The sequence below is a fragment of the Calonectris borealis genome, chromosome 8, assembly GCF_964195595.1.
Source record: "Calonectris borealis chromosome 8, bCalBor7.hap1.2, whole genome shotgun sequence".
NCBI lineage: Eukaryota > Metazoa > Chordata > Aves > Procellariiformes > Procellariidae > Calonectris > Calonectris borealis.
This window is the reverse complement of record NC_134319.1, coordinates 17060497-17073669: the sequence shown is the minus strand read 5'-3', so window position 1 is coordinate 17073669 and position 13173 is coordinate 17060497. Positions and strand designations below refer to the sequence as shown.

Genomic DNA, 13173 nt, shown 5'->3' with positions numbered 1-13173 from the left:
GGGTTTTGGGCTAATATTACACTGTTGGAGCTGTTAAACTTGAATTTAGTTGTTACTTAGTATGTAGTTTTTGCTTGCTTTCTAGGACCCACCGAAGTAAGTTCCCAGGCAAAGGAATGCTACTCTGAGGGATCAGAGAGCAGGACGTTCATGCATTTCAGTAAATCAGTAGCTTTTCAGAACATCCCCATGTGAAGATGAGTACTGACTGAGTTCTGTACCTGAGATTTTTTTGTTTTCTTCTTTTTAGCAACTGAATTGTTTTATTCTCATAGTGAATCTGATGGTAATTTATTTGCAGAAGTTAAAGACGACAGTAGTTTTATTCTTTAAAGATTATTACAGTTTGGGTTACTCAGCCTTGTCAGTGTCCCTTTGATTTACACAGACTCTCAGTTCAAGCCCAGCACATTTGATTATTGCAACACATATGTTAGTAACATCTGCTGTTGACCTCCTGATAGAAGACCATATGTGTGGCAAAGGAAGTGCACTTCAGTTTCTTCATTGATTGTCTTGCTGTTTACTGTAACTAGGAAACATACGAACTTTCAGTAGAAATATTTCAGTTTTACTGTTTATACATCAAATCCAGGAATTAGCTTGATGAAGTTTCAAGAAAACTGAGGCATTCTCTTTTGTGTGCTGCTGTTAGAAGTGCAACAAAGACCATTTAGCGCTAGGACACAGAGTTTGGGGGGCAAGGGGGATGAAATCATCACAATTCTGCGTGCTCTCTTGTTTTAAATTTTATCTTTTTTAATCCACAAGAGAATCTAATCACTTACTTTGGTTGAATCTTCATTGCTTAAGAAAGTTGAGAAAGGCATCATTATCCAATGGTGTAGATACTGAATGCCCAGTATTTCAATTAACATTCAGTGCATTAGGTGAGAGTAATGGGTATTGTCAAATTAAAGGATAACTGGTCCTTCATTAAACTTCTTTATGTCCTTTTAATCTCTTTTATCAATTCAAAATAACATAGACAGGAAATACTACAGTATTTGCGCTTTGATGTAAGATGTCCTGTATACTATTTTTAAAACATTTTAAGAATATTAGTTGCTAAATAGAAATAAAATCATCAGTGAATCGCTGTCTTTGACAGGATGGCAGTGAAGTACTTCTGCAGAGCCAGAACTGCAATTGGTATCTTAAGATGTGATGAATTCAGAATTTTTTTGTTGATAGATATTTTATTTTACATATATGTATACACACACACATGCAATCTAGGCAAAATTGGCTGTTCAGAGAAAACGTAGGTAGGAAAGTTAAGCTTTATGAGCTACTTCATAAATGTTTTAAGAAATACGTAAACATTGGACCCTTCTAAAAATCTGCCAAGGCACTTAACTGGTATGTCCAAGTCCCAGAATCCTTTGTAGGTCTGTCCTTTCATTCTCAGCAGCTGTACTGCCTACACCCACAGTACTTGGAGCATCTTCCTAAGTACTGCATTAACTGTAAAAGATGGTGAGAATTTTTGCAGTTGTCCTGAGAGCTAGCTGAAGGTAGCAGCCACTTTCTATATACTGCTGCTGTCTTTGTAACATCAGAAATAAAAATCTTTCAGTTCTTGCTGTGAAAAATTTAAAAGTCATTTACATGTAGTTCTGTGAAAACTACAGTTGATTATAGAAATTAAGTTTTTTTAAGTTTTAGGGGAAATGGAAGGGAGACAGTTACTTTGTTTTAGAAGAACAGCAATTGCAAAACAGCCTGTGCACTTCTGAACATAATTTGCAGCTACATCTGACGCAGGGGAAGAGGTGCTTGGCTCCTCTTTTTCCCTCTGATCAGTTTCCATGCTTCTGAAGTAGCCAAAATGGGATGTGAAGCCAAGCAATGCAGGGATGGGCTGTGATGCTGCTTTTACTGACATCAAGGATGTGCTTGTGCCTCATCCAGATCTCTGCAGTTTGGTAGTTTTATAGTCAGTGCCTTGGTATTCAAGAAAACTGGAGTGGGGTTCCATGGCAGCTGAGCGGCATGGAACACTTTATGTGCGAGCTGTTACTCAACTGCAGATGACTTACTCAATAAAGCATTTTCATTTAGAAAATGAACATGGTACATGTCAGTTGTATTTGAAGGAAATACTACCCCAGTGAGCCATAATGGAAAATGAAGTCAGTGAGATCGGGGGCCAGGATATCTAATTTTAATCAGAACTTGTTGTGAAGCAGCTTTGATAGCATCTATAGTTGACATCAAGTTCTCTAACTGGGCAGAGATCAGTGATGGTGAGGGATGCTTCACTTTAATAACAGGCACCCAGCAGGTTGTTTTTCAAGACTTCATTGTACAGCGAGGAGTATGAGGCTATTCCAATTCTAAGCTGCTTTTTTCCTTGCCTCCTTCTACCCAGTTCTTAATCTATCTTGCCTCTTTCTGCTTGCCATTTACTTTCAGGCAAGAGTACTTTGAAGAGAGATGAAGTAATTAACTGCAGTTTTGGTATTAGCATGTTGAAAAAAAATCAACATTTCTGTTTTTCCAAAGTGAAACTTTTTGACAAGGAATGATCTTTTCAACTTCAGTGTTCAGGCTCCCCGATTCATAGCTCTTTCTGTGCACTATGCCATAGACAAGATTGTGTCTGGAAGGGGGAGGGAGGGCGAAAGTCTGAAAAGATCCCTCTTAAGCTGATTATACAACTGCAGTGATGAGCTGAGTCTGCCTCAGTGAGCCCACAGGGAACTGGTCTTGCGTGTGAAATCAGAGTGTGCTGTGTGACGACCGTTTCTGCAGACACATACAGAGTGTTCCTAATAACAGGTAGCAGATAGCTGGAAGTACTTCTGGAACATTTCTTTTTCAAGTGCCTGTGTTAGAGACAGCCCTCTAGGCCACAAACATGTTTCTGTGAGCTGTGTCATGGTTAGTCTGTTTCCACTCGGGAGAGGATCGTCTGCAGTACTGCCATTGCTTTGGCTGTCTTGATTTAAAAATTTGGCAGAAAGAAAGTCCGTATCACAGGAAGAGTTGGTCACTTAGAGTAGAAAAACATGGCCTGTTTGAAAAAATTTGTGGAAGATGATGAGTTAAATGAAAAAATGCTAGAAATCCTCATTTTAGTTGATAACATGTAACAAAAACCTCATCTGAACAGTTCGTGTAAGTATTTTCATAAATGTGCCCATCATTAGTGTTTCCTGCAGCTAATGATGGTGAGCCTATTTCTATGTCTAAAGATTACCAACTTTTATTAAAGTCTGCTTGAGAAGGTGCTTTGAATTAATACCATGCCATGTTCAATGCCAGATATTAACATATGTCTGAGAGAGGAATCACAAGCTTGTTAATCACAAGTCAATTGAACTGGTTCCATAACCCTATTGATATTCCAGTTTGTTCTGTGCATATGGTAGTGTTGATGCTTCCTTCAGCTGTCAAGATGAAGGAAAAATCTTGTTTCATTCATCTTGTAAAAAACTTCCAAAATTCCACTCACTGATTTTGAGTTATTTCAAAAACTTTTTCAGTTTGGTAATTTAAGACAGTATCATACCAACATGCAAAATAGCATAAAATTCATGAGGCAAGATACTATGTCAGCTTCTGGTTATATATGCTATGTAAATAGCAATGTTTTCCGTCTTATCCTCCAGCTCTGGTCAAGCAGTTTTCTTACCTCTTTCAGACCTGATGTACTCTAACTTCACCTTCTCATTTAAGGAAAGCGCTCTCATTCTCAGCTTTAACAAACGTGACCAGATAGAGGGGAAGAATCATAAGGCATGCTGCACAACTCTGCTGAGTCACATGCTGCTTTGAGAACCTTGGCCTTCATTAGTTCTTTTTATTCTAATTATTAGCTCCTTGGAGCTAGGGGTCTTGCTTGCTCTGTTTTTGGTAAACACTAACACTTCTGATTTTACTTATACTACAGGAAATATAGTTCAGCTATAAAGCTCAGTTTTCTCATAGGAATAACTAGGTAAGGGAATGATTATTTATTTGATAAGAGCACTTTTTATAAAGTGCTTGCATTTAAAAATTGTTATCATAGTTAATTGAACTTAGCAGCTAACTTGTTTACTGTTTTGCTACTGGATGCACGTACACTTGTCTCTGCAGCCAGCTAGAACCTGCTGGATAATGTTTCATCTGCGTGATGAACACGTTAAACAACATGTTGGAACAACACTGTGTTTACTTTTAATTGTAGTACCAGAATCTTTGCATAACTGATTATCCTGGATATAATGATTCATAGGTCTTAAGTAGTGTTACCAAAAAGAAAAAAAAATCAAAAAAGGAGGGGGGAGTACCATTAGATGTTCCTGTGCCTCACATAGGTGTCTGGCCTCTGATTTCTAAATGGTAGTAGTTCCCTCCTTCCTCTTCCAAATCTTTACTGTTTGTCATGAATGTAAAATTCTGAAGCAGAGCAAAGGGCCGTGCACCTACCTTTTAGACTCTGCTTTTTCTTAGATTTCTTTTAGAAAAATACTGTTACACTCGCCATACCAAATGGGAGGATTTGGAGCAATGAGAGGAAGAATGCTTTGTTTTAACTCAATATTGACTTCAGCAGCGTTTCTGCAGATGAGTAAAAAGGCAGAAAGAGATTTCCTAATCTAGTGAAGTATCCTGTAGGTAATACTGCCTTTCTTAAGATGATACTGCACTAGAACCATGCTTCAGTAGCTTCTATTCTCAGGTATTAATTATGGTAGTTGGAAAGGGAAGATGGGTCTTAAAACTAACCAACTGGAGAAGGGAACATGACATCAATTTTGGTCTCTACCAAAAGCTTCCCGATCTTTCTGTAAAACATTTACTCTTTCTAACTTCTGTTATCCATGTTATGCTGAAATGCAGCTTCCCTCCCTGCCCATGACATGTTTTCTATTTAGGCAATCACTGCTGTGAAAAGTTGAGTCCCCTGTTTTATGTAGAGCCTGGCCTCAGCTGGGACCTCTGGCTTCTATTGTTGCACAGGTTTGGCAATTTGTCCTGGGTGATATGCCAAAAAGCATTTACCTTTTCTGAAATTAAAGGGCAGCTATACATATAGAAAGTTAGCTGGAAGATACTCCCCTTTAAAATGTGAAATGCTGTTGATCGGTTAATTGGTGATATCTTACCTGTATTTGTAAGGAATAGATTTTTATCCCGTGAGACTTGAAATTCAGCAGGATTTGGGAGCAGTGTGTCTTTCGAAGTGCCTCTCAGCTTCTCTGCATGCCCCTTTTACTCTTTGAAAATGCCATTCAAAATCTTGACTGTATGTTTTCTTCATGTCGTAGGCTACCAAGCTTTATCATAGAAAAAACAAGTAGTAGTTACAAGCTAACATTAAAAATATGCATTTCTTCTTCTTTTTCAGGGAGAAAAAGTTCTACTGGCATTTGAAGCTCGTATTTCCGCACTGTCACGCTGAATACACTTTAAAAGGGTACAGAGCTTGAAAAACAGGTTTTTATAAAGTTTAAATTAGTCTGCTGAAATTGAACTGCAAAATATTTTGATCAGTTCTTATCTATTTCTATTATACAAGGTAAATTCAAATATTATTTTTAGTCTTAATTAGAAGGGCATTTAAATTTTAAAAAATACTTAAAGTCCTTTCCTCTTTGAAAGCTAGAGGGCTTTTCAAATCGGGCAAAATGTTTGATTATTAGTCCTTTTCTCTGTGTTAACAGAGCAGCTTGTATATTCGTGATAGCGATATCCCGTACACCTAACATATTCTGTTCTCATGGAGCAGACGTTCAGCAAGATTTGCCATCCCTCCTCGCCTGCACACTGGAGCTGACCTTCATATAGCATGAAATGGTTGTATTGTTTGCTTTGTAGGAAATCCCACAAGGACATTTTGCAAAGGACAAAAAATAATCTTTTTTTGACAAATCTTTCTCACTTTTTTCCTAGCCTGAAGGGGGATGAGAAGTATGCCCTTGTCTACTTCTAGGGCTGTAGGAACAACATGTTTCTGCTGCAGGGTTAGAAACTGAGATATGCATCTGTTTACTCCTTGTAGACGCCAGTGAAGTCCCAGTGTTGAAATTGAGATAAAGCTGTCAGTTATCTATGCTGTATTGATATGCATTTATGATCCTCCCATAAACTACTCAGTTGTGCCACTGTAGCATGCAAATATACAGCTTCCTGCAAATGACTCAATAATAGATTTTTTGTGTACATGATGAACCATGTCTTATGTATTTGATTTTTATCTTTGGTGAAAGGGTGCCTGACGATAAAACACTCACTGATATCCTTAAGCCGTACATTGATCCAGTGGAGTCAGATCCTGTAGTTTGTCAAAGGTGTGTATCGAGTAACTTTTCTGCCTACTTCACCTAATGCGCTAATAAAACAAGGGAACGGTTCTGAATAAATGGCTTAAACTCGCTGCACTTTCAGCATGCAGAGCTGAGTTCCCAGTCAGCAGTACATCTTTAATTCCTGTGATGAAAACCATCCTAACATTCACCAACCAACTAACCCTGGAGTATAGCCACCAAATTTAAACCAGGAAAAGATTAAGAAATTGACTCGTGGTATAAAGATCAAATAAAGCAACTGTAATTCTAAAAAATGTAACCATAATTAACCTCAGTGAGGGTGACAGGGAACCTTTCCTTTGGAGTAATTAGAAAAACTTATTAATAATTATAGCCCTCATTTATAGGAAGTACTTAGTATGTGGCAAATTATTGTCTTTATGAAGAAATACATACTTTTGGCTGTTGACATGCAAAAGATATCCATCTCTTATGGATGATAGGAAGAAAAGTCATTGTACATCATTGTTTCTTCATCTCTGTTGCATATTCTTTTTTTTCAGATTAAAAATCTATACAGTGTCTCCTCAGTCAGATGTACAAATTTTAATGAAAATAGAAAACAGGAAACAAAACTCTATCAGGTAAGATGGTTCTTCAGTTTGTGTGCTTATTAATTAAAAATAGCAAAAAGAAATAATACGTTTCTTAGTCTTTAATATTACGAATGGAGATTACATAATCTCATGGATTAAACTTCAGTGAGTAATTACCAGTCATCTTAAAAATTATTCAGCAAAAAGGTTATTTCTTTGTCTTTTAATATGTCAACACTGAAATTTCTGTGCAATTACTGAGTAGTAAATTCAGCTGACTCATACTTGGACAGTTTAAGAAGCTAGGGCACTCACAGCTACGTTGGTGGAATAGTGAGTGTGCCTGTACCTGAGCTGCTTCAGGAGCAGTCTCTGCAAATGTGGCAATGTCTTCAGCGAAGATAGGTTTGTGTTAAAATGCCAAATTACTGCATTGACCAGCAGAAATGTAGACATCCATTCCCTTCTGCAAGTTCCTCTGTGGATATGTTAACCTCCCCAGGAGACTTGAAGTGATAGTTGAGGAGAGCTGTCTTTTTAAATCACTGCAGCAAATATTATGTGTTTATCAGCATCCAGTCACTGCATTTGAAAAAACACATTTTTCTCAAAGTTACTAGCTCATCACTCTTCATGTTACATATTTCTGGGTGTGGGCTTTTAAGTCTCCAGAATTCAGACTTGTGCAGAATTGTTGTCTTTGTTTCCAGAACAGACTTGAACTTCAAAATTAAACTTTAAAGAAATAATTTTTGTTGGTATAAATACCATTTTGAACACTCCACCCTGTTGTCATTGGTACTGAAAAGGATATGTACTAGCTTAATATCATAGCTTATTGTGGTTGACCAGTGATTCCTAGTTAGGGTTCTTAAAGTACATTCTTTTCTTCAAATGTAACAAATGTAAATAATATGCTTCCCTGAAGCATAGTATATTATTTCTAAGGGGGAAAAAAAGGTATATTAAAAAAAATTTAGTTGTAACTGAGCTTCCTTGTGCTGTATTTTTTCTCAGTAAGTACTATTCAGAAATGTGTAACGTACTTCGAAATTCAAGCCCCAAACTCTTCATGGTTTTGATTTTTTTTTTCTCCTTTCATTTTTTTTTCCCTTTCATTTCCTTTCCTGAAATACGGTTGTAACGTTTGCCACCAGAGTTGTCAGCTAGAAACCTGCTGGTTTTAAGTGAAATGTCTGGACTGATTTCAGTTTAATTCAAGAATAGCCAAATTCTGGGTGTTTAGGGGGAAAATTTATAAATGCTGGTATTGTGAGCAACCCTGGAAAGTTCATTGCAGAAGCACCTGGGCAGATGAAGTTTTGTCAGTTCTCTCTCTGTCTTTCTGCTGTATTTCCCAGTGCTCCATGAAGAGCTGTTCAGCACAGGCACTTTAGCTGTGCAGGTTGTATCTGCTGTTGCACCCTTCTAGAGCTCAGCTCCGGGAAATGAGATCAGAAACAATTTCCCATTTTAAAAATATTTTTAACAGACTCTTCTGCTCATCTGTTGGTAGTGGTACTCAGGACAGGTCCCCAGAGCATGGACAATCTCTGTCCCTTTCTCAAGTAATTAACTCAAGTTAATACAGCAAAAACTGAAAATGCATTCAGTATGTTACTGCTGTACATCTTCTTGCAGTACGTGATTGGGAAGGCAGCATTCCAGCAATGGTATTGAACATTCGTTTGTATTTTAAAAATATAGTAATTTATACACAGATGGGTTTTTCCCAGGTGCTTTAGTGCTTGGGTTTTCATATTTCTTTTTTTAGAAAGGAAGAAAAAATTGCTTTTGTAATGGCAGGTAAAGTTCACCTTTTAATCTTTTGAAGTAGTGTAAGTAAGTTGTGTAGAAGGCTTGGGAAAGAAACCAATTTAATACCAAAGTGGACCATCTCTTGTGCTCATCAGTTTCTTTTGTTACTTAACCGTTTTCCTCTTCTGAAATGTATATAATGCTTCCTTAGCTCGCAGAGTTGTTGAGAGAGAATTCTTTTTCATGAAGGTTTTTGGAAGACTCTCAGGAGTTGTGCTACACTTAAATATCCTTAAGTTTGAGCCTCATCTGTATTCCCAGAACCAGCTATGTTGGTTGATATTAAAGTCACAGTAATTAGTATTTATCCCACTTAGTGAATGTAAAGTTTAAAAAGAACTGTAGAAAGTTAAAATAGAAAAGTTTTTTGACTTCGGGAATGCAACTCCTTACTTGGAAATTATGTGACTCTCTTCAGATAAGTTGGTGGAGCAGGCCCAGCTGTGGCAGTGCACACAGGTCAAGGAGGCAGCACATTGAAAGAAAATTCCACTTCTGAAGGGAGAGAACAAAGTTTGTTTGAAATGATGGGACTGCTATGTCAGCAGAAAAGCATCTTCTGTCGACATAAGCTGTCTCTCTGCCAGCAGGCGCGCTCAGCACGGTTATGCCAGCGTAGTTGTTCTGACGAAGGCTCTATGAGGGAGTTTCAATTTTTACTGTAGCTGCATTACAGTTAAGTAAGAGAATTTATTTTAATTTCTTCTCCTTTTGGCTCCGCCCCCCAGTTAAATTAATTTGAGCTTTATGGCTCTCATTCTATAAATCAATAGCTGGAATTGCAGTGGAAGTACTTGCGATTGAAATGGGACCGGCTCGCTGCTTAGTGGTGTTCGGTGTGGAACAACAGCTGAGCGCAGACAGAGCGCTCTCATGTTTCTTTATCCGCGTTTCTTTAACAGTGGGGAGCTGTTAACTGCTGGTTTGTGTAGCCTCGAGTGCCACTGTCAGCTCAGAGTAATTTCTCATCCTGTGCCACCTCATTCTGCGTGATTTAGGCTGTATGTTCCTGTATGGCAAAATCCTCTTCCACCACTCTGTGGGCAGACTGGAGGAGTAAGATTGGTGTAGTCTACTAATACATGCAAGTCCACGTGAATGTTGTGTTATCCAAAACTTCCCCTGTGCCTGCCAGAAAAATTCCTTCTGCACAAGCACTAGATAACAGAAAGGCTGTAAATATACATTATTGAATCAGATGTTGTTTTTAGGCTTAGAAGAAGCTTTTGAAAAAAATACTTTTCATAGTTACAATTACGTATTATTGAGGAAGTGCAATGGTGTTTCAGAGAACATCTAAGCAGGATTATTATGGGTTATAAAATGTTAGTCTTCTAGTTTTAAGATAAGTATGTTACAGAAGGATTTTAGTATTTCCTGCAATTGTTTATGAAAAAGGAGTTTGTGGTTTAGTTTTGGCTGTTTTCTGTGTTTCACAGCAAATGGCCCTTTTAGTTTGAAGGTCCTTTGCAGAATGCTTTAAATTTTTGGGGTTTTCTTTTTTTCTTTGTCCAGAAATATAAATTAGTCAAGTAGTACAGATTTCTGCTTCCTCACAGGAGTTCTGCGGAACTTCAGAAAGCAGCTGGATGAATCCACTGGTGTGCAGGTATCATGGATAGCTGCCAAACAACATGGTGCTTGCTTTCTGCTCGTTAGGTTCCTTTTATCATCAGTGGTGACAGTTCTTAGAGAACTGTGATAAGCTCTTATTTCTGTCTTCTCTAAAACCAGCTTGTAAAGAATTGGTTTCAGTATGAATTGGTAGCACTCCGCAATTACTTGGAGTAACCTAAAGTATAATCTCTCCTCATGTCCTCTCCTCCCTACTTGTCACCTAATGCGCTATATCACTGTAACTGTTCCTTGGTAGTCTTCTCATTGACTGCACTTACTTTATAAGGAATCTTATGAAGGAGGGTTTGAAAAAACGAGTGTTACACAACTCTCTTCTTCCTTTAAAACCTTGGTTTGGAAAAAATCTGCGTTTGAATGGGTTATAATAGTTTTCCGTTTGGTGGTGCTTGCCTCTATCACCTGTTATGCAATGTTTAGTTGGTGGTTGGTGTCCATTCTTTCCTCGGCTGTAACCATTCCAAGAAAGGTTTAACTGCTGCCTCTTGGATGATTTTTACAGTCTACATTCTTTTATAAAGTAGTCTTTTCTTTCTTCAGGATAAATTAGTGTCCTGACTGTCTTCAGTCCTTTATTTGGGATGCCTTCAAAGTGACTTCATATGGTAAGAGTATTGCTTTTTCCACTAAGGAAATGAAAGATGCAACTGCCAAATTATACAATCTGGTTTGGGAAATACACCTTCTTATTTTCCTGAGAATTGCCTTATTAGGCTTTGTGTAACAAAAAAAAAAACAAAACCAACCCCCCAAAAAAAAGAATTCCTAAATCCAACAGACCCCTGATATTTGTTTTTTCATAACTACAGATATTTAACAAAAAAATTACTTACTCATCCTTATCATATAAGGTGATCCTATTTCTAGAAGAGAAATAACTGCAACAGACTTGGTTTACAATAGATATTTTAATCTAAGAGACAATTAATTAAATAAATCTTAATGAGGATAAACCACACAAACGGAATATCTCTTTTACTGGGTTCAGTAATACCTTGCATGAATCTAGTTTAGATAGTTGCCTGTCTTTAATCACATGCATGTAGTTTAATGGAATTAAAAAATAATGCCTCCTTAAACATCAACGTTAGGTCTTTTATATAGTAATTTTCTTTTTGCCTGTTAATATATTCAGAATGGCGTGTGAACATTGTTTCGGAATAAGTTGTTCTAGAAGACTTTTTGGGATTTGAAGATATCAGTAGGCACTGACAGAATATTTAGGCACTTGGAAAATTTAGTCTGGTTGGCCTTAAAAGCTTTGCAAAGCCCCTGCTGGACCATATCCTTCAAGGAGCTGGAGTACAGAGAAATACCAGACTGTATCCTGTAGCTTTCCTGTTGTAAAACTGCCACACCATACAGGGATGCGTATAGAATCAGTTGTAGCATGGGGTTTTATGTCAGTAGTACTGGTGCAGCTAGTGCTTCAATTACTCAGAAAACCAAAAATATCAAAAGCATTTTTGTACCAGCTCCAACATCAAGGGGCTTCTTACTCTCTGTGGTGACATTGGCTGGTGCACATGAGAATACTGGCATGTTTGCCACTTAATTCTTGTGGACCACAGGGAAGAAAATCCGCTAAACAAGAATCAGAGGTTCTTCTCTACTAAATGCCATTGCTTTATGGTGGTGAACACTTATTTTGCTTTAACTGATCCAATGCAGTTTCTTCCCAGAAGGCTGGATGATGTTAGTAATTTTGGAGCACTTCCCTGTCTCAACATCAGCTGGCAGAAATGAGAGTTATTTCCTTGGATGACTGAGTTCTGTGCTCAAAGAGAATTTTCTTTTGTAGTCTATTGTTTTTAAATAACTAAGGGTTAGATCACATTAGTAGGTCGCAGTAGTCACAGTAATAGATTTAGGAAGATGAAGTAAGTTTTTTGCTTTAGTATGTGCAAATACGCCAACAAACTTTCAGAAAATCGCCTTGGAACTCAAAGAGTAATATAAATGTAATGGAACCAAATCTTTTTAAATGTAGTATTTATATTGGATTATTTATTTTCCTGTCATTAAAAATGTCTATTAGATATCTGTTTTGTCAGTTACCTTAAGATTATCAAAAACTGTTATATTTAAAGATGTTGCAGATAGCCTCAAATATTGATAGTGTTAGCGTTTTCCTTAATTTTTCATACCGTCTTCCTAGGGCACTTCCTTCTGCATTATCATTTGTCAATAACTTCATGTAAAACCAACAGAGCTTATAGTCTTTGCTTTCTGCTTTTCATACATAACTCAGTTGCTTTAAAAAGTCACTGCTGTTAGTGTGGTGCACGGATCAGTTCTTTTTATCATCGTATTATGACCTCATTTCAAAAATACTACTTCATCTAGCAAAACAAATGTGCTATAATTGGCAGATTTCAAGCATTATTTCCTCCTCTGCATTTTCTGCAAATGTTGAAAAGTGTGGGATGGTTTATTTAAGGATTCTTTAGTCTTGCTTAGGAAGCAATATCTTTTCACATTTGTGTAGTACGTGGTATACATGAGACAGGAATTAAGGATACAAATTCCTGGCTGAACTGCTGGCCTTGGCATGAGTTGGAACAGACCCCAAGCTGGCTTTAACCTGTGCCAGCAGAAGATTGACAGTAGAATTCATTACTCCTCTCTAGCTTGCAGCAGCTGGCACAAAAGCAGCTCTGCCAGCTTTACAAAAGCGGGGAGCTAGCTTACAATAGTCATTCTTCACAACTGTAGTCAGGCTCTGGCGACTTCGAACTGTTCAAGGGGAAATAGAATTTGGTCTGTAGTCTGTTTCTTAAACACAGCGCTCCTGTGTATTAATACTTGCTGCTGTTTTTTCCCAGGGTGTTGGGTTTGGTTTTGTGGGGTTTTCTTATTAAAACTTCAGGTTTTCTTACCAA

The 13173-nt window shown here is 37.5% G+C and overlaps 1 protein-coding gene across 1 annotated transcript in view; it reads left to right on the top strand.

Annotated features, from left to right (window-relative positions):
- Positions 1-13173, top strand: part of ZNHIT6 (zinc finger HIT-type containing 6) — a 32685-nt gene that overhangs the window by 6968 nt on the left and 12544 nt on the right. The window contains exons 6-8 of the mRNA XM_075156203.1: positions 5342-5410; positions 6204-6284; positions 6806-6886. Coding sequence (XP_075012304.1) covers positions 5342-5410; positions 6204-6284; positions 6806-6886 — 231 coding nt within the window. The remainder of the gene's footprint in view (positions 1-5341; positions 5411-6203; positions 6285-6805; positions 6887-13173) is intronic.